This window comes from Lepisma saccharinum, chromosome 17, assembly GCF_977018435.1.
Source record: "Lepisma saccharinum chromosome 17, izLepSacc3.1, whole genome shotgun sequence".
Lineage (NCBI taxonomy): Eukaryota > Metazoa > Arthropoda > Insecta > Zygentoma > Lepismatidae > Lepisma > Lepisma saccharinum.
In genome coordinates, this window is record NC_139245.1 from 4893331 (window position 1) to 4912712 (window position 19382).

A 19382-nucleotide genomic window follows, 5' to 3' on the forward strand; every position below is an offset into this window, starting at 1 on the left:
TGTGCTGTTTGTGTGTGTGTGTCTGAAAGAGAGAGATAGAGAGAAAGCTGCTGTGGTTCAGTCGTTAGAGCGTGAACACCACGTGTGTTCGATTTCCGGAGAAGGTGATTATAGTTTTCCTACATATTCCTACATAAGGTGACTCTGGTGTTCGCCCAGCCTCCAATAACATATGCTATCTGGGAGAAAACCTGGGAAATAAAAGCAGCCAGAGCATTGTGCTGATTACATCAGTTCCCACAACAGCCGAGATCGTGAATGTGTGGAGCTCCTCCCTCCACACATCCTGTAAGTCTGCAAGGTTTTTTGCAATACAGAGTCTTGTCTTGTATATGAAAATATTTGTCTCGTTCTCCGTCTAGTCTCGAGTTATATATAGTGGTACCGTCCTCGATCTTCTATCTATATAATATAAATACAGTGAAACCCACATTTTACGTTTCTGGAGTTTAATCTTCCCGCATTACACATTCAATCTTCATGCCCCAAAAGAGCAAAATGCTATATTTTTTCTTCCGATTTACATACTGTACACAAACACACACACAAAAACCTTTGTAGCATACAGACGTCATTATAGGCACTAACTTTTAACTCTCAATTGATTAGCAAGCAATGTAAATTGTGCATTATCCTCTGTCTAGCACAAGGCAATGAATTATGGCCAATTAACATTGTATGTTAATGGCCAATTAACATTGTATGTTAATTCTATAGCTAATCCTAATAATGTTTTTTTCCCCTTTGACTAGTTGATACTAAAATATTAAGTGACACGTTCCATACCCGGTGGAGGCCATAGTGATTCGGATTGCACTTCAAACTGTGAATCCAGTCCCGATTAGCCTTTCTGTGCATAAAGTGGACTTAAAAAAATAACTCGATCAATCAATAGATGTAGTGTATAATTACGATCAAGATATAAACTTATTTCTAAATAATGGGTTTCTATATTCCCTTGGTATAATTGAAGCAGTGATATAGTAAAGCAAATTCTGTTAAATCAGATTTTTCAAGTATCATGTCCAAATCTACAACGAGACTGCGAGTCTCGAACACTAAGTCTCAGTCTCGTCTCGGTCTCCGTACAAGAGTGCTGGAGCGAGGAGATTTCGCTCGAGCGCTAAATAGATAGCGTACGGAATTGAGAGCTTCTTACGAACGCTACACACTCAAAACCCAGTAGTGTACGTATAACCGTAATTTGTCCGACGCACGTTTTTAGAAGCGATATCGGGCGGAGCTACTGAGAGCGTGTCCTTGGCGACCAGCCAATGGCAGGAGTGCAACGTTGTACAGTTAGGAGACTGCGGCGCGCAAGTTAAACGCCGTGTTCTGTATTTTTTTCTTGGGCGCAAGACGTTTGCATAAAACTCGCCACTTTAAGGTTCATCATAAGATGGGGCACGACATTTTGAACTTGCCCGTCCAAGTCCCCTGAATTTCCGTCGCCTACAGCCGGAGTTATCGTTCCTCGAAGAAACACGGGCAACAACACGTCTCTACACACACAAACAATGACCCTTTCGTTTTCCATCCTTGTTCCGTCTGTTTTTTTTTTCATTGCCACCGTGTTGACCCCGCTGAGTTGTTGTGTCTTGGGTGTCAAATTCGGCTGAATAATACACAATGACCCTTCATTGTTCTGGGCGTTCACAAACATTGCGAGTCATTTAAGTCAGTTTGAGTTCAGCGTTTTCGTAACAAGGGCGGTGTAAGATAATTACACTCGTACGCCAAGAAGAACAGTTTTGAGAGAATTCAATACAGCCCTTATTGATTGATTGATTAGATTTATTTTACTTCGCTTTTCTGCCACTTTTGGCTAATCGCGAAGGTGAAGATGGGTGGTGATATGATTAAATTGATGAAGGGACACTTACAAACAACTATGCCCGGGGCGGGATTCGAACCCGAGAACCCTAGTGTCGTCACGCGCTGTGTAATACAGCCATTATGTTCGACAGTTGTGCAATAGTTTGTGTTCCGTGAGTGTTATTAAATAATATGGTGCAGTTTTTAGCATATCGCGGTACAACGCCAGGGATCCCGGGTTTGAATCCCGGCCTGGACATGGATGTTTATGAATGTCCATTCATCATATTTCATTATATCATCACTCATTCCCATCTTCGCAATTAGCCAAAAGTGACAGAAAAGCAAAGTAAAACAAATCAAATCAAATTAATAACGTTGCTCTCGAAACGTAGTACCAGTAGTACAGGCACCGAGGGTAAAATATTACGTTCACAAGACAGAAATCTTACTTTTAAAGTATATTCTAACTTCAATGAATTGGCGTCGGAAGAAGTGCGTGCTGAAACAGTGTTTTCTCAGATTCGAGATCTTACAGCTAAAGCGTGTGGTGTATTTGTTTTTACGGTGTTGCGTAATATAAAACAGGGTAAAGTATCTACCACAGAAATCGGTGACCCCCTATTCAAATTTTTTGGGAAACATGCCAGAAAACAGAAACGAGCGATGATGATGATGACCTTGCAGTTCCTCTATAATAAATCCCTTCAAACTTCTTTCATGTACGAGTTCCTCTTATATGCTGCAGTGATATGATATAATCCTGTGTAGAATTCTTCACTATATATTTCATTGTACTCAAATATCACATGCATGCATTATATATGAAAGGTTTACTATTGGACACAACGAATTCTCTGTGTTCCCCTTCCGTTAGCAGTTGCTTTCGCAACAGCGCAAGAGCGCTGGCAGCGTATTGGCTGAACTCATGTTCCTTCTAAAAGCGTACCCTCAAATATGGATCGTGAGGTGAAAGGCGCAGTGGAATTGAACCATAAATAAACATAGTCATCATATTCACGTTAAAATGTAGTTTAGTTAAGTCACCCAACTCAGAGCCCTCTGTAGCCTGTTTGAGGCATCATAGAACTCTGAAATTTGGTGAATCCACTATGGAGACCATGGGGAAGAGGATGGCGATAAAAAAATAGTTTAATTTCCCGCCACCATGTTGAAATGTGGCGCTGTACTTCCATGGTGGGTTGTACAAATAATCACGTCAAGTGATTTAGCTGAGTTATTAATTAGAAAGACATTTGTTAGTGGCTGGAAGTTGCGAGAAAATAATCTCTCGTTTCTTGCAAGATTTGCAAGGTAAAGGCAAATCCATAACCAATTGGAGCAGTTTACGTCATTATTACAACCCATCGTGGAAGTACAGCGCCACATTTCAGCCTGGTGGCGGAAAATTGAACTATTTTTATCGCCATCCTCTTCCCCATGGTCTGCATAGTGGATTCACCAAATTTCAGAGTTCTAGGATGTCTCAAACAGGCTACAGAGGACTCTGAGTGCGGTAACTTTAATTCTGGCCACCCGGCATGTGAAAATGAAACAGATGATTGTGGGCTGAAACAGTCAGGGAGTATATTTTACATGTATGTGTCTATGATTATTGTCACATTAAAATGATATTCGAATGCACACGCTATGGAAGGTGAGAGACTCGAACGAGTAAGCGAAAGTAGTCCCACGTAGTACTACTCCGTACGCTGCGTATTTGTAGACTGCATCCTTTCGTCTTTACTGTTAGCCGTATGCTTCGTACAGTCATGAACATTTCTGAATTGTAAAAACAAAATTACTATTCAATGTAATCGTTACAATACAGAAATGTCTCTGACTGTACAAATAAGAGACCAACATCCAATCACTTTTTTTTTGAGGTACAGAAAAGGATGAATATTCTATTCTTTCTGGTAAAACTGTGTAGAAATTATATCCTTGCATAAAATTAATTTTGTTCTTTTTATCTGACTAGTTCTGTGCGCTGCTGGCAGAGAACTATCAAAGGTGTCCGCCGTGGTAAAGAAGGAGGTTCTTTATGCTGGACTGCTTGGAATTTACTATTGGCTTTTGAGCTTCATTTTCCTCCAGAGAAGTGGCTCGGCAAGTGAAAAGAATTCATTTAGTCAGCAAGTGGAAAGACTGTTACGTGAGAAGGTAAGATATAGGAGTTGTACTATTTATTTATGTAATAAAACAAGTTGTAACCATCTTAGAGTAAATAGAAAGTAAGAATTCTGCTGAAGGAAGTACATGTTTACTCAGATATTACACATGTTTACACGACACTGACCATTCTACACACAGAAATTTAAATGCATCGGTTGAAACAAAAATGCATAATGTCTGTAGCGACAAGAAACGTATATTTGTGAAGAGGAGAGAATGGAATAAATTTGGATATATATATGCCTATTCCTATATGACACCTCCGATCCAAATGTATTCCATTCTCTCCTATATTTATCTATATATATATATAAACCTCTTCAGCCAACAACACAAGAAACGAACCATTAACACCAGCGTGACTAGGTGGTTTGAGGCGAAGCGAAATGGACAGAACCGAACCGGGTGCTTTTGACAAGGCTTAGCATTAAGAGCTCATAGTCCAGGGGCCAAACGGCAAAACATATGGGGGGGGGGGAGACGACTGCATTTTGTGATTACATAACATCTATTTTAAAATTCTGATATAACTCTTGAATATTTTAAAGCAAATTTCTTGGTCAATTGATGCATATAATTGGAGAAGCAATATACACATTAATATTGATTAATATTTTTAACAACTTTTAATTGTTACAATTCACAAGTATTGGTATCGGTCGGTATCAATGGGAATCGGAAAGAGTACCAGCGTCGGTATCGTGTTGGTTCAAAATTGTATCATAAAGTGCAATTACGGACACCGTATTTTTAAAACTGAATCATTAAAATTACATTAATTTGGTTAGCGTTGTAATGGCAGTTAGTACTTTAAAAACAGAGATGGCCATTCTTTACTGTAGTTGGTTGACTGCGGAAATTGACGCCCTTGGATCGTCATCTCTTCAATCCGTTTTTTATAGTATGTATGTGAATGTTCTATATATATTCTTTACTGGAATACATTTTCATTTTCACAAGTGAATTTTTTCCCTTTAAATTGCGCCATTAAAATAATTGCAATTATTCATATTTTAATTTACTGGACATTAATGCGGATGTGTTTCTTTCTTTTCATACAGTACAATGTATTAATCTTCGTTGAGGGAACAAGGGGAGGTTCGGGGAGGAACGGGTTTCTACCCTTCAAGAAGGGAGCATTCCACTCAGCCATCAGCAACCAGGTGCCAGTTGTCCCTTGTGTCATGTCACCACAATTGTTCATCAAGAATAAACAATGGAATCCCAAATCAGGTACTTATCTCTCGCAAGTTCATAAGTTAAGTAGGGAAGTACAAAAAAATAATAATAATCGTTCTACATGCGTGTATTAGGCACAAGGGTACATTGGTAGTACAAAAACCAAAGAGGGGCACGCCCTATGAACCCTCACAGTAGTACCCCAGAGCATCCACAACACGTACTGTAGTTGCTATGACTTCTTTTTGTTGTTTTGTAGGCTACTGTCAATTTGGCATCTTGACGAATACACTCATGTAAAACGATATTTTTTAATGATTTTTGGCACTTCCATACCAACCTCTGGTACAGTGGGATCCATGAGTATTATCGTGCAAATTGTCCATGGCTATTTTCATTAATTTTTCTCTTACATCCTGTGGGTTTTTAAGGGATGAATTTTTATGTATGCTGGTGCAGAAATTGTCAACAGCTTGTTTTGAGTTTTCTTTTAATTCTTGAAGCTCTCATTGGGTCAAATAAAGTGCACGAACATGGTAAAGTAAAAAAAAAAGATAAAGTGTTCCCCTGTGCATAGCACCACGCCATGAAGGCGTATAGGGGGTGTGGGGGGGGTAACGCCCCACACTTTCTTGATCCGGTCGTGAGTGGGGGTGATGTGATCAGCATCACGCCCCTGACCGCCTTTACCCCCCAGGGTTTCCCCCAGGTACCCATGTTATTCGACGCTGGGTAGGCGCCGGGGCCGCTTCCACCGTTAGAAAAGTTCCCGGATTTGAACCGGCCGGGGATCGAACCCGGGACCTTGAGCATGGTAGTCAGACGCGTTACCGACTGAGCCACCGCGGCACGAACATGGTGATGGACAATTTGCACGGTAATATTCATAGATCCCACTGTACACATATCCTGCAATATTCAGTTCCATACAATGTCCTCTTCCATTTGTATATTTCGAATGTTTGTACCGGTTCTGCATTCTTGAGAAAGAAAATTACATGACTTATGGCACAACCCTCGTACATGAATGAAAAGATGAATTGATAATCCTTGTGCACTCTTAGAAGTTACCGTAAAATTTACAATATTCTACCGTTAAAATTTAACAGTCTGCCCGTTAAGTTTTGAAAATGTGACACAATCGTACACATAGCACATTATATTTTAGTGATAAATTGAATACAGTTAAGCGCAGAAAAACACTGAAAACCCTTATTCACCTTAATATTTCAAATCCCTGACTATTGTCATGAATATGTGATTGTGTGTGTGTGTGTGTATTTTGTTGTATGCTCGTGAGCATAGGTTAGGTTTTTATTCCCGTATGTATTTTTTTTTGTAATTTTTTCTTTGTAATTTTATATTTCTCTTTCTTTATTTTAATATTTACCTTTCTATGTAATGGTTTAAATGTTGTTTTCTAACTTTTATATGATCAAATTTCGATGTAAACATGGTTAAGTGGTAGAAAAGGCTATAAAGCCTTAACTTCGTCATGATAAACAAGACGCAATAAATAAATAAATAAAATAAAGAAAGATAATGATTATAAATCGCAACTGGGACATAAGTATTTTTAAGCTTTTTAAAAACTGAATAATTAAAATTACATTAATTATGTCAACTGTTTAATGACCGTTAATACTTTCAAAACGGTCGTGGGCATTTTTTATGAAAGTTGAATGACAGCGGAAATTGGCTGTCTTAGACGTTGTTTTCTTCAATCAATTTCTTACAGTGTAGGAACCTTTCTTTATGTCATGACTTCCTATTTTTGAAATTTCTACAGCTGGCAAATTCTCGGCAATATGTCAGATGTTAATATTTATCATTCATGAGCAACAACTAGAATACTTTTTTTTTTTTACAGGTAAAGTGATTGTCGAGTTCCTTCCAAGGATTTCAACAAAGGGCATGAAGATGGATGATGTAGAAAAGCTCTCATCTGTGACGAAGGATGCGATGGAGAAATGCTACAAAAAACATTATGCAGAATTGTGTCACAGAGATTAGTTGTAATATGCCTCTATTGTAATGCAGTGTCTTGTTACATAATTGTATACATGGTAAAATAGTTGCGGATCGCGACTTAAATAAAATATTAACCAAAGTTTAGGTTACCAAAGTTCTAGGCAACTCTCGAAAGATGCTTTGCTTGCTTCTATCCCCATTATCAACTGCATTCAGTTGCATTATGTCCTAATCTGCAGCGGTGTAGTGGTAAAATAAAAAGCACGAGGACGGTCCCTTCCCTTCGATGTTTTCTTATAATATACATGTTCGTGTCAACATATTCACTGCACACTATTTCATAAATTGAATAAATGTTATGGTAACCTTCCAATTTCTCCAATAATGCAGCAAATGCCGAATTCCAATTTGGTTTATAAAAATACAAGAACATTTTGATATGCAACTTGCATATTAATAATTAAAAAACTACAAAATAGAGGATAAATCAAAGGTTAAAGTAATAATTGTAACAGCAAAAAGTAAGAACAATATATTTAAAGCTTTACATGTAAACCTCATGTTTTCTTATTTAATAAACGTGTTAAATTCGTCTATTATTATAGGAGAGAAAATTTATTGTCTTCAGAACTTAACTTCAATGTCAACCTCTTCTTCATTTCAGATGATACATATTTAATTATTTTGGTACTACTATAACGAGCATGAAGAGTTAACCTCACATCAATACCGTTATTCCTTTGCAAATTGATTAGATCCTTATGATCACTGAATGTTGTATCCTTCTTAGCAAAATAGTAAGAAGTATTGAAGATTTCTTCTGTCGCATCAATCAAATGCTCCTCTTGTTTTAAAGTAGCATTGTCAAATTTCTGTTTTTTAGATGCAGCAAGAATTTGTTACCTTCTGATGTGCTACAGATAGCTGGTGGGCCGAAATTTTTGTTCTTAAAGACTTCAACTGTTGTTCTTTACTTGTGCCATTAAATGAAACTTGACACTTAACCCATTCATTACTTAATGACAATCCCTGACTTTTATCAGGCCCTAAATAACATATGGAGCAACCATCATCACACCATAAATACCCATTTCTTGCTATGAACCATGCATGTTTTTGCTTACTCTCCAACCACTTGCGACGAGCTACATGACATTCGTTCAAACTTATATGTTTGAACAAAAATGTGTTCAAACTATTTGGTTTAAACTAGGCAGCAACTACTCAACAACTGAGTCCCAACAATCTTGAGACGTGCTAAATGTCATTTGTTCGAATTTATTTGTTTTAAGAAAATTTGCCTGATAGCGCCGGTGATGCGTGCAGATCACTGGGAATGAAATTTCTATACCTTATGATTCCAAATAGAAAATACTTAATTTACAAATAACAACATCCACTTTCCATAATAACGACACTAACCCAATTTACAAACACATGCGGAATTCCCCCTCTGAAAAGGAAGAATTAAACATTTAAGCATTGTCACGAATAACCAAATACAGATGAAAGAAAATGTTAAAGAGCGCAAATATGAACACAAAGAAACAATGAACCCATTTATTGAGTTGGATAATTACACATGTTTCATGCTTATGAGAGCATTATCAGTCAGCTGATTTGAGAGTACTTGAACAGAACTTTTCAACCTTACTGAAGCATATACTGTTTTTAGTATCAAGGAGTGTATCTCCTTATTGAACTATGATATGTGAATCAACTGTCAATACGTTGATCGTGAAAATTACCATATATGGTCATGTGACCTTCAAGAACTTATCAATACCAAATGCACACCATGCAATACATATCTGCGAAAATATATACATATGGTATATGTGATCAACGAGAAATGAACAATATCAAATATACATCAAACCAAACAATTCTGTGACATATAACGACCAATATTTATCATGGCCAAATTACCACTTTATATATTATCAAATGTCAAACGCGTTTCGCTCAAGATGTTAAGAATTCAAATTTCAGACATCAATGGCGTCCATTTACATCGCGCTCATCCACGCGGTGCAAATAATGATTTGTTCGTTATCCAAATAACCACACTGACCACACGCTAGCATGCTTCAAAATACATTAACAGACGGGTAGATCTACCAACAAGCGTCGAAACATGAGCTCATGCAATACTAAAAGTACATATGCAGCTTACCTCCCTTGTGATATCACGAGGCAAAATCCGCTCCTCATTCCACCTTGTTTAGTTTCAGCATCCCAAGTCCAGCTCGCCTTCCCAATGTTCCGTGCTTATCCCAAACATTGGCTCAACGTTTCCAGCCCTAAGGCTAAGTAAAATTATCGTGCAACTCAGGCGTCCACGCCGAAATTTGCAGATTTTGGTCACCGTTTATTCATTCCGATGCCGTTTGTTCAGCGTCCATTCCGCCGGAACCCTCCCTTTTTCTCTCCTTCTTCTTCTTCTTTTAGTTCTCGTTCCCTCATCCTTTTGTGCAGAGCACGATTGTCTTTACCAAATCAACAATTTACTTGATTAAGAAAACACACGTTAACAAATATGCGTATGCGTTAAGAATCCTATTGTAATACTTTTTGAGATAAACGTTTTGCTGTTAACTATACGATGGCACCTAGACCAAAACGCTGTAAATTTTATAATTTCCCGCCATTACTGCGAATTGCCCATGCGTGCAGTGGCCGGCACATCAAAATGTCCCTGTGCATAAGCAAACCACAAGCAAATCGGATATCAAACAAAGGAATTTACAATTTAAATACGTACACCGGCCAGAGCCATCTAGCGACACTTCGCGTAACTACGATAGCAACAAAATTTTTATACTGCATTGACATTCCACCTGTCGTGAATTCTCTACACTAGAAGAGTTCATCGTCTTAGGACGTGAGTTGGGCTACTTTACCCCAGCAAACACACACGAAACTCAAGTTACCAGAATGCCTTATGACAGCTCGTCATACACTGTTGCTCAGACCATATAGAGGGCAAATCAGAACACAAAACATGTTGGAATGTCGCAGTTGTAGTGTCGTTTCTGAGGTTGTTGTTGCTGGTATTACGTGTGATACACTTGGCGAAGGATTAACACTATGTACAGCCAGTACTGCAGAATCTCTACCATTGTCACTCGCAGTTTCAATTTATGTTTTTTGTACTTTTTGGAAATAATTTGTAACCTTGTTCTCACACCTTTTTTTCATTTCGAATAGAAAATGAGAGCGCGACCGAAAAGACGTTTTAATCACCTCGAAATTCGCAATCAAATGCTAAAAACAAAAGAACAGACGCAAGTGAGAGTCAGCCACAAATTCTCCCTTTTTTATGCTTCACCGTCTTATCGCAACTAAAATCCATTGTTGAGAGCGAAAATGCTGGCGGCCTCGGTCTTAACTTCCATTGTCGACACAATGCAGCCAGCTGATTGATTCTCTCGCCTAAATAACGGTTGATTTACTGTCTATTCATAACAGAGCAGATACATTTTATTATATAGTTAATATGTTTTCGATATAGGCCTACATATATTTTAAGGAAGACTTTTAACCCGGGAGAGGTCGCGCCCATTTCACAACTTAATACGGTCGCGGTGGGTCACTGTGACCCGCAATTATAAACTTTTCTATTTTTAACATATAAATATTTTTCTTTGTTTTGTTCTTCGGATATTATTTTTTAACCTATTTGGCAAATTAATATATATGTTTCCTGATTTTTTTTATTTCTAATGTTATTTGGAATTACATATTAAATAAATGCAACATTTCTGTGATTGTCTCAAGTAATCACTAGATAACTTTAGAAAAAAACAAAGAATTACAATTTTTTGAATAGTAATACAATAAGTAAAGATATACAGTACATTTTCATGTGAAATACCTTATAATTTGTTTATTTCCAAACAGTCATCACAGGTGATTTTTTCATGTTTCCCGCAGATTGGCACTTGACAAAGCGGGCAGCATTGTGAAGTGTTATTGCCAGTTCTCGGACATTTTTCACATCTTTTTCTTTTACTTGAAGTTCCTTGTTCCTGGTCATCACTAGGAGATGGTTGAACATGGTTTTTCAAAAGTTCGAGGATGTCAGTTCTCAGTTTTCTGCTGAGATTTGGAATTTCCAAACAAGATCTTATGTATGGTCTCACAAGGCACATGGCTAATTCTTTCAAATACTTTCTCCTTACTATACGCCGGCTTTCATCTTTACTGTTACATGCAGGTATAACCAAAGCATTTATTGCTGCTATATTTAGCATGTTATAAAATACTGTTAATGGCCATCTGTTGCTCTTTCTAGCGACAGAGTAGCTGCCTGACATTTCATCCACCGTGTCTACGCTGCCTTTCCTTATATTGTAAAATGTTATAACTTCAGGTTTTCTGCTGTCGCCAGTCTCTGGATCAATGGCTTTCCTCGTCATTTCCTAACTCATGCCCTTCTTCGTCTTCTGACACCACTTCGTTCAGCATACGACGAATTCGATCTATAGCTTTTGGATCCATCACACCGAAATTCAAACAATGCACTATGCAACAATGCCACGGCCACGCTACTGCAACAAACTGAGCGTTGACTATTTGCGCAAACGTTAACCGTCGCTGCGGGTCACTGTGACCCGCACACACCCTTTCCTGCCGACACCAAACATCGTCTGCAGGGGGGTAAAGGACAACAGAAGGTAGGAAGGTACTACAAGCACCAATCGCTTATTGCGGACCCTAACGGAATTGTAAAGAAATAAAATTTACCTCTCCCGGGTAAGGAAAAAATAGTTGTTACAAATATAAAGAACCAGGGCGGTCCCAGGAGTTAAGAAAAAGTACCGGGGCGGCGCCCTGGCACCACTACACCCCTGCTAATCTGTCTACACAAATAACTTTTTTCAGCTGCATCACTGACATGTCAGTCTTTATCATCTAAACAAGATCTGCAAAAGTGGTAACACTTTCACCATGTTCTATGATAATGTCTGGCATTGGCTATGTACAGGTCTCATTTACTTGTTACATAAGCTTGGTTTTCATTTTGTCCTATAAATCATTTAATAGTACATGCACATAATTCGGATTCGATTTACTGGGTTCCGAAAATATCCGAATCTCAATCTGAGCTTAGGCATTACTAGTATGCACCACAATAGTGATTTTTCTAAAGGGTGTCAGGACATGATACTCCTTGGCAGATGCATAGTTTTTGAGCTGAATACCTGCTACATTTTCTAAATTAAAGTTTTGACGTAGCGTTGAATTTGAGCGAAACCGGTCAGATCGTTTCAATATGGCAGAAGAATACAATACTTTTCCTCCATGTGTCTCTATTTACAAAACTTGTAAACCTAGAGACATTGAGCATTAACTTTTATACTAGCTATTGTGCTTTGTGATGTTACAGGTAACATACCCTTTGCAGGAAGCAATGGTGTCTGCTACGAGAAAGGAGTGGTAGGGATTCAATAATAGTCAACTGTTCGACATCCGAGAGAGAAACATAGTGATTCTCATAGTAGCTTAAACTGCAGGTCCAGTCCTGATTAGCCTTTCTGTGCGTAAAGTAGCCTCGGAGCCAACTACTGCCTGCATTCAATAATAGGATTAGAGTAGCGGTATGAAATATTCAAAGTAAATTACACAAATCAAACTCTTCTAATTAAAAAGTTTAAGTTAAATAAGATTACCCAATTCTTATTTTTTCCCACCCACATTATGCTTATCGTAAGACAGGTAATCATGTTGCACATCACTTAACAAAACCGCTTCTTGTCAAATTAGCTTCATCCAACTATTGATCATTCTAATAAAATGTGTTTTTTTATTTTTAAGATCAGCACTGCATGTGCCACAAAGACTTCTGCAATATCCTCAATGTTACTATCTGTATCTTTAAAATGTGGTAAACTTTTGGAATGAAGCAGGTGTACTCATGCCTTGCTACGTCAGTGATCGTATCAGGACCTCGCCAAAAATGTTTGTAGGGGGGGTCAAAACTTTATTACAGTAAAAACTGCATATCCCGGAACCTATATAAGATGGAAACATGTAAATACGGAAAAAAAAAGTCCCCAGAATGGACCGATTTTATACCTGAAAATGACCTGCTTAAGGCGGAAACCACCTTAACGCGCAAACAGGACACCATTTAAAGACCAACGAGAAGTTTTTATTCTCAGTAAGACGGAAATTTCTTCCTTTGTTTTTTTCGCTCGCAAGAAAATAATTCAATACTGTAAGTGGAACACGCCTCTGTTGCCACTTGCTTATCTGTAACATTGTCGATATCACTATAATACTCATAGCTGTTATGATTCCGTTTCTTTCTTTCATCTCTTACCCTCTTTCTCCACCTTTCTTTGTCTATTTCTCCTCTGTTCTTTCGTCATCTTTCTATTTTTCTTGTTATCTCTCTTTGTTTCTTTCTTTTTTCTTCACTTTTATCTCGATCTTTCTTCACCTCTCTTATTCCATCTTTCAATCTTTCTCTTTCCCTCTATGTACATCGCGCTACGACGCCAGGGGTCCCGGGTTCGAAAAGATACATAAGTACGTACTGTACGTTCTTACAATACTGTAAAAAGTGTACCAACATGTTGTGTAGTTACATAATTGTAATCTCTGCTATGCTTATTGCGACTGTATCGCATTTTTATTCATGTACGTAGATGCATTAGTACTCTACAGTATAAGTAATCCGAAATGTAAATCTGTCTTTCCATTATTTCCTGCAGCGCTCTATACTGTATTTAAAGTCAACCGTGTATAAGAAGGAGAAATGTTAAGACGGAAAATTTTGCTCGGAACCATCATGTTCCGGGATAGACAGGTTTTACTGTAGTAGAAATAATAATAATAATAATTACCACGGTTTTGATTGTTATTTTACAATAATAACTATTTCAAAATAATAAAATTAACCAAATTTATCATTATTATTATTATATAGTTGGGAAAACTTTACTACTCAGCATCATGAATTTTCAACACAACTGTATTCCATTTTATTTTACATTTCATACAGTTACTGTAATGAAATTCATAGTTATTGTATTTTGTTATTAACACACCTTGTCAAAAAGAGACTTTAAAAGTTAGGGGAAATTTTATTCAAAGTTTATGTTGTCTGATCTCTAACACAAAACTATACGTTTTGGAATTGTAGGAACTGAGGAACCATTTATTCTCTGGATTAAATTAAAGAAGATAAAATTATAACCTGATTCCTGCGTTTTACACTAATTTTTTCGATCTAATGCAGTTTAAACTTTTGTTATTCTGCTCGAGTACTAATTAAATTAACGTTATTTATGTTATGAACATACATGTATTTTTTTATGCTTTTCCTTAACTCAGGGGTTCTCAAAGTGGGCTGGCTTACAGGGGCGTCGCAAAACGTTCCAATATTTTCACTGAAATGACACTTTCTTGTTAGGCTGCGCATGGTTGTAGAATCCGACCATCGCATCAATCCAAATATGTGGTTATTTAGTACTTATAAAATATGAACTGTTTCTGAATTTGAATTATGCGTTTATTTTTTAACTTAAGGCAAGAAGCCTAACCACACTGTGTGTTGCAAGTATTAAATAGGAATACATTCCGACTTGGGTGCCGCGGAAAAATCTTGAAACACTAAAGGCGCCGTGAAACGAAAAAGTATGTGAACTCAAGTGCCCCGCCCTTGAGATTTCTAGAAAGAGATAATGTAATTCGAATAGTAAAATTGTAGCGATCATTTATATAAAAGAATATTGTTTTCTGTGACTTATATATAGGAAGTAGGGTTACGGCAACTATTATTATTATTATTATTTAAAGTAGGCTTACTTTTCAGATTATAATCTATTTTACACTGTTTATACAGATATTTTTCCTATATGAATTAATATGTTAAGTATACATTTATGCAAATCGTATATAGATACACAGAATATGGAAATTACTAATATAATAATAAATAATAACCCGTGGCTCGACAGCCCTTGAAGGGCCGGTAGCCGGACAATTGCGATGAACACAGTTAGAATTGAAAGGGCGGGTGGACAATTGCAATGACATTTTAAATCCTCTATCAAATTGAAGATTTGAACACACCGTACAATACCTCTTACAAGAGAATTATGTGAAATATTGATATTCTCGGCTGGGAATTTGGTTCAATTAAGTTTTTGATCATGGACTAGAGCCAACAGACCCAGTTTCCTCATAAAAATATGTGCGAATTGCAACGTCCCTCTAGTGCACTTCTTAAAATAAACTTATACCACGGCTACAGATATCTTAATCTCGGGGGATAGGTTCTTTATTCGAGAATTCCAAATAAGAAAGCGTTTTATAGCCAAGAGGATATAGTTAAGTGAGGATCTATATTCTGGAAACTATACACAATACAGAGAAAATATATAGTTAAGCTTGTATATACATTGAAATATATATATATATATATGCTGCTTTACGTCGGTTATATTCTTCTTAAAAGGAAATCTTCTTCTTCTTTCTGCTCGTAATTTCTGGAAAAAAGGCTTCTTCTTCCTTCCTATTTTTGATTTGGGAAAAGGCTTCTTCTTCTTTTCTTCCTTCTATTTTGGAAAAGACTTCTTCTTCTTTCCTTCTTTCTGTTTTTGGAAATGACTTCTTCTTCTTTTTCTTCTCTTTGATTTGGGAAAAGGCTTCTTCTTCTTTTCCTTCTTCTATTTTGGGAAAAGGCTTCTTCTTCTTTCTGTTTTTGGAAAAAACTTCCTCTGCTTTTTCTTCTCTGATTTGGGAAAAGGCTTCTTCTTCTTTTCTTCCTTCTATTTTGGGAAAATGCTTCTTCTTCTTTTCTTCTTTCTATTTAGGAAAAGGCTTCTTCTTCTTTCTAATTTTTGAGAAGGCTTATTCTTCTTTTCTTTTCTTCTAATTTATTGTCTTTCCTTTTAAAGCATAATCTTATTTATTACATATATGCGCTCGCTTCCCCCTTTTCTTTGGCAAACGATACAAACTATACTTATAGAAAGAGTAGGGTCGACTAAACTGACAATAGCGCCACCTCCTATGTAACGACCAAAAGGGGAATAGCCCAGGATCGCTAACAGCAAGCGCTGCCTATGGCCCAGTGCGTCTAATAAGAAGCGCAACCGTAAGTGCTTCGGGGCGTCTAATTTGACACAGCGCCACCGAGGGACGGACAAATACAAAAGCTGACGATATTCTCCTCGTCAGAAAATCAAAAAGGAGAGAGATACAATTTCTGAATTCATTTGCTCACTTATTAACTTTCCTAATTGTTTCCTATACGAGCATATTCTTAATTTTCCTAATGGATAATGAACTCTGCTCTTCTATATATGACGTGCTGCCATCTATCGTCGCTCTCGTGAAACATTTCTTCCTTGCCTTTCTCATTGTGTCGTTGGAACTGGCACGTGACAGAATACACTTTCCAACTCTCTCGTCACGTTTCTTCCTTTTATCACCTTCAAGATTAAATTCCATCCGCATGTATACTTGATGTTGGTGTCTTCTGCTTGGCTCTTGATGCTTGATGGCTTTGGATGCGGTCTTCCAAGCCACCTATTTATTTTGATGTTCCAACTTTCTACAGCATTATTACTCATTCTGAGGCGGCTTTGGTTAGGTTAGTTCCTGATCGTCGCATTTGACCTATCATTAATTTGTAAAATGACCTTCACCGTCAAATTCATCGAAGTTGTCCTTGCTTTTGGCTTCATGGCAATTGTCCTAGATTCTGAAGGGCCAAGGCCCAACCAGTGATGCCAAAAGCAGGGAAATTTCCCTTGGCACATGGAAATTTGAGGGTGAAAAGGGAAATTTAATGAAAAATAGTTAAAAACCAGGGAAATTTAAACTCACATTTTCGTTCTTTTAAAAAGTTCGAAAATATTTTCTTTTAGAGTGTACTTTTTCCAAAATGAATAGTTAGCAACAGGATGGGATACGGAGCGGCGATCCTCCGCCTCCACTCGCCACTCTCACTTTTGGTACCCTCTCACTCAGATCTTCTTTCTTGATCTTATCTGAGTGTGGTATCCGTATCCCGGAATAGGATATAAGGATTAACTTGGTAAGTGGAGAGGTCAGAAGGTACGTAAGAGAGAAGAGGCAAGTGCTCTGAGTCTTGGTACCTAAGATTTAAACCAAGACGTTTTTGAAAAATTAATATTGTGAAATTGAGTAGCTCCAAACAATAAGCAAGATATGAAATATAAAGATACATATAACATAGAAATAAAATAATGAATATATAAGAATACAATATAAGAATGAGAATATAGAGTAAGATATTAGAGGAATCCTTAGATCCCATAAATAAGAGAAGAATAATGGCACTTGATGAGGAATCCTTAGATCAGAAGACAAGTAGATATTCATAAGAGTTATATTGAAGAGACATCCCTGAAGAATAGGGAGTTCTCAAGCCTCCTCTTCTGTCTTCAATCTTCTACTCGCAGTCCTCAACTGGTAGACAGCATCTGGATACTGGAAATGTATATATTGGTTTCAGTCATCCAATTCTGGTATGTCGGGTTCTCTTCTGAGGGATGTAATGTAGTGTTTTCTTCTATTCAGGGAAGCCGGTCCTTCTTCATACTATCTTATTTCATTTAAGCAATTATTTTGTGCACAGCTGCTTTCTCCCATTAATTGGGCAGCAAGTCTCATGCTCGATCTAGTCTTAGTTCCAGTGGGTTCCATGTTTTCAATAAATGATGATATTGGAACCACTTGTCGGGCTCGTGACTCTTGATGGTGTTTGAATTCCATTTTCTCAAGCGTAGATATCAGCTCAGCCAAAGCATTAATTGTAGGAAAGGTTCGTTGACAAGTAAGTTGTTGTCTTACAAGGTCTGGTTCTAGCTTAGCTCTAAGTTCCCTTATTTTGGGGTCTTGAAATTTATTGCAACAAAACACAGCGTGTTCTGGAGTATCAGTAGTCTTACATACTTGGCACTGGTCATCTAGACTGAGGCCAAAGCGTTTCAAATATGCCTTATAAGGGCCATGCCCTGTAATGAGGTGTATCAACCCTTTAGTTGGTTTAAAGAGTGAGTTCATTGTCCAGAATTTAACGTCAGGCATATATAGCTTCGTGTGTACTGATCCCGAGTATTGTCTCCACTCTTGTTGCCATTTGCTTTGTAGAACCTGGTCAATGTCCTGCATGGTATTCACATTAATTCCCAACAGCATGAATATCTTAGCTTGGTCTCCCTTCCGAAACCAATATCTAGAAGCGTGTCTTTGAACCTCAAAATCAAGAGGCAAGACACCAGCTAGCACTATAGTTGACATAGTTGACGTTGTGCGAAAGGCCCCAAGAATTCTCAACAAGACGTTGCGCTGTGCCGATCTCAGACGGTCCCGGACAACTTTCTTCCTAGAAAGGAAAGCCCAAGTAGACGCTGCATAACATATAGTTGTAACAAATATCGCTTTATAATACAGCATTGCGATCTTGAATGGTATCTTAAATGCAGTATTACCCATGTTTAAGATATTGTGTAAAGCTGACTTGGCCTTAGCTGTAAAACTGTTCACATGAGCTCTTAGGCTCATTTGAGCTTCCATGTGAATTCCAAGGTATTTGATGACTTGAACATTTTTAATTGAAGAGTTCTGAAACTTGAATATAGGCGCTCGAGCCAGTTTTCCCTTAAGGAGGATTTGATATGTCTTCTCCTTAGCTATGGTCAACTTAGATTCCTCAGACCAAATGGCCACTTGATTCAAGATCTTGTTAGCATTGAACTCCAAACCTTTGCGATTATTCGATCCGGTTATGATTAATAGATCATCTGCATAAGCAACACTATCTATGATCTCATCCATCCTGCTGAGAGCCAGCAGTAGTGGTTCCAAGGTTATATTCCAAAGGACTGGCCCCAGGACGGAGCCCTGAGGACAGCCTTTGTTGACACTCCTGCAGATCGTCTCATGTCCCCAAACGAACTGTATTCTCCTGTCTTTCAGGTAATCACAGATTAAGCTGTATAGAGGCTTAGGAATCTGCAACCTCCTTAGTTCTCGTAGTAAGTATGGCCACCATACATTATTGAACGCTCCGCTAATGTCAATTGTAATTCCAGTAACATACTTATAATGAGTTTGGTTTATAGATGTTATCACACGATTGACCGCATCCTCAGTAGAGCGTCCTTTAATAAACCCATACTGTTTGCTGGAATTCCTTATTAGTGTTAGTTTTTCGTTTAGTCTCTTTGTAATCAGCCTCTCAAAAACTTTGCCTA

The 19382-nt window shown here is 37.7% G+C and overlaps 2 protein-coding genes across 2 annotated transcripts in view; one reads left to right on the top strand and one right to left on the bottom strand.

Annotated features, from left to right (window-relative positions):
* LOC146001480 (1-acyl-sn-glycerol-3-phosphate acyltransferase alpha-like) overlaps nt 1-7690 on the top strand; it is a 38070-nt gene extending 30380 nt beyond the window's left edge. Inside the window, exons 4-6 of the mRNA XM_083138845.1 lie at nt 3797-3978; nt 5052-5223; nt 7040-7690. Of these exons, the coding sequence (XP_082994971.1) occupies nt 3797-3978; nt 5052-5223; nt 7040-7182 (497 nt within the window). The 3' untranslated portion in view covers nt 7183-7690. The remainder of the gene's footprint in view (nt 1-3796; nt 3979-5051; nt 5224-7039) is intronic.
* The window catches only part of LOC146001481 (1-acyl-sn-glycerol-3-phosphate acyltransferase alpha-like), a 122394-nt gene that overhangs the window by 51140 nt on the left and 51872 nt on the right, over nt 1-19382 (bottom strand). The gene's annotated exons all lie outside the window — the stretch shown is intronic.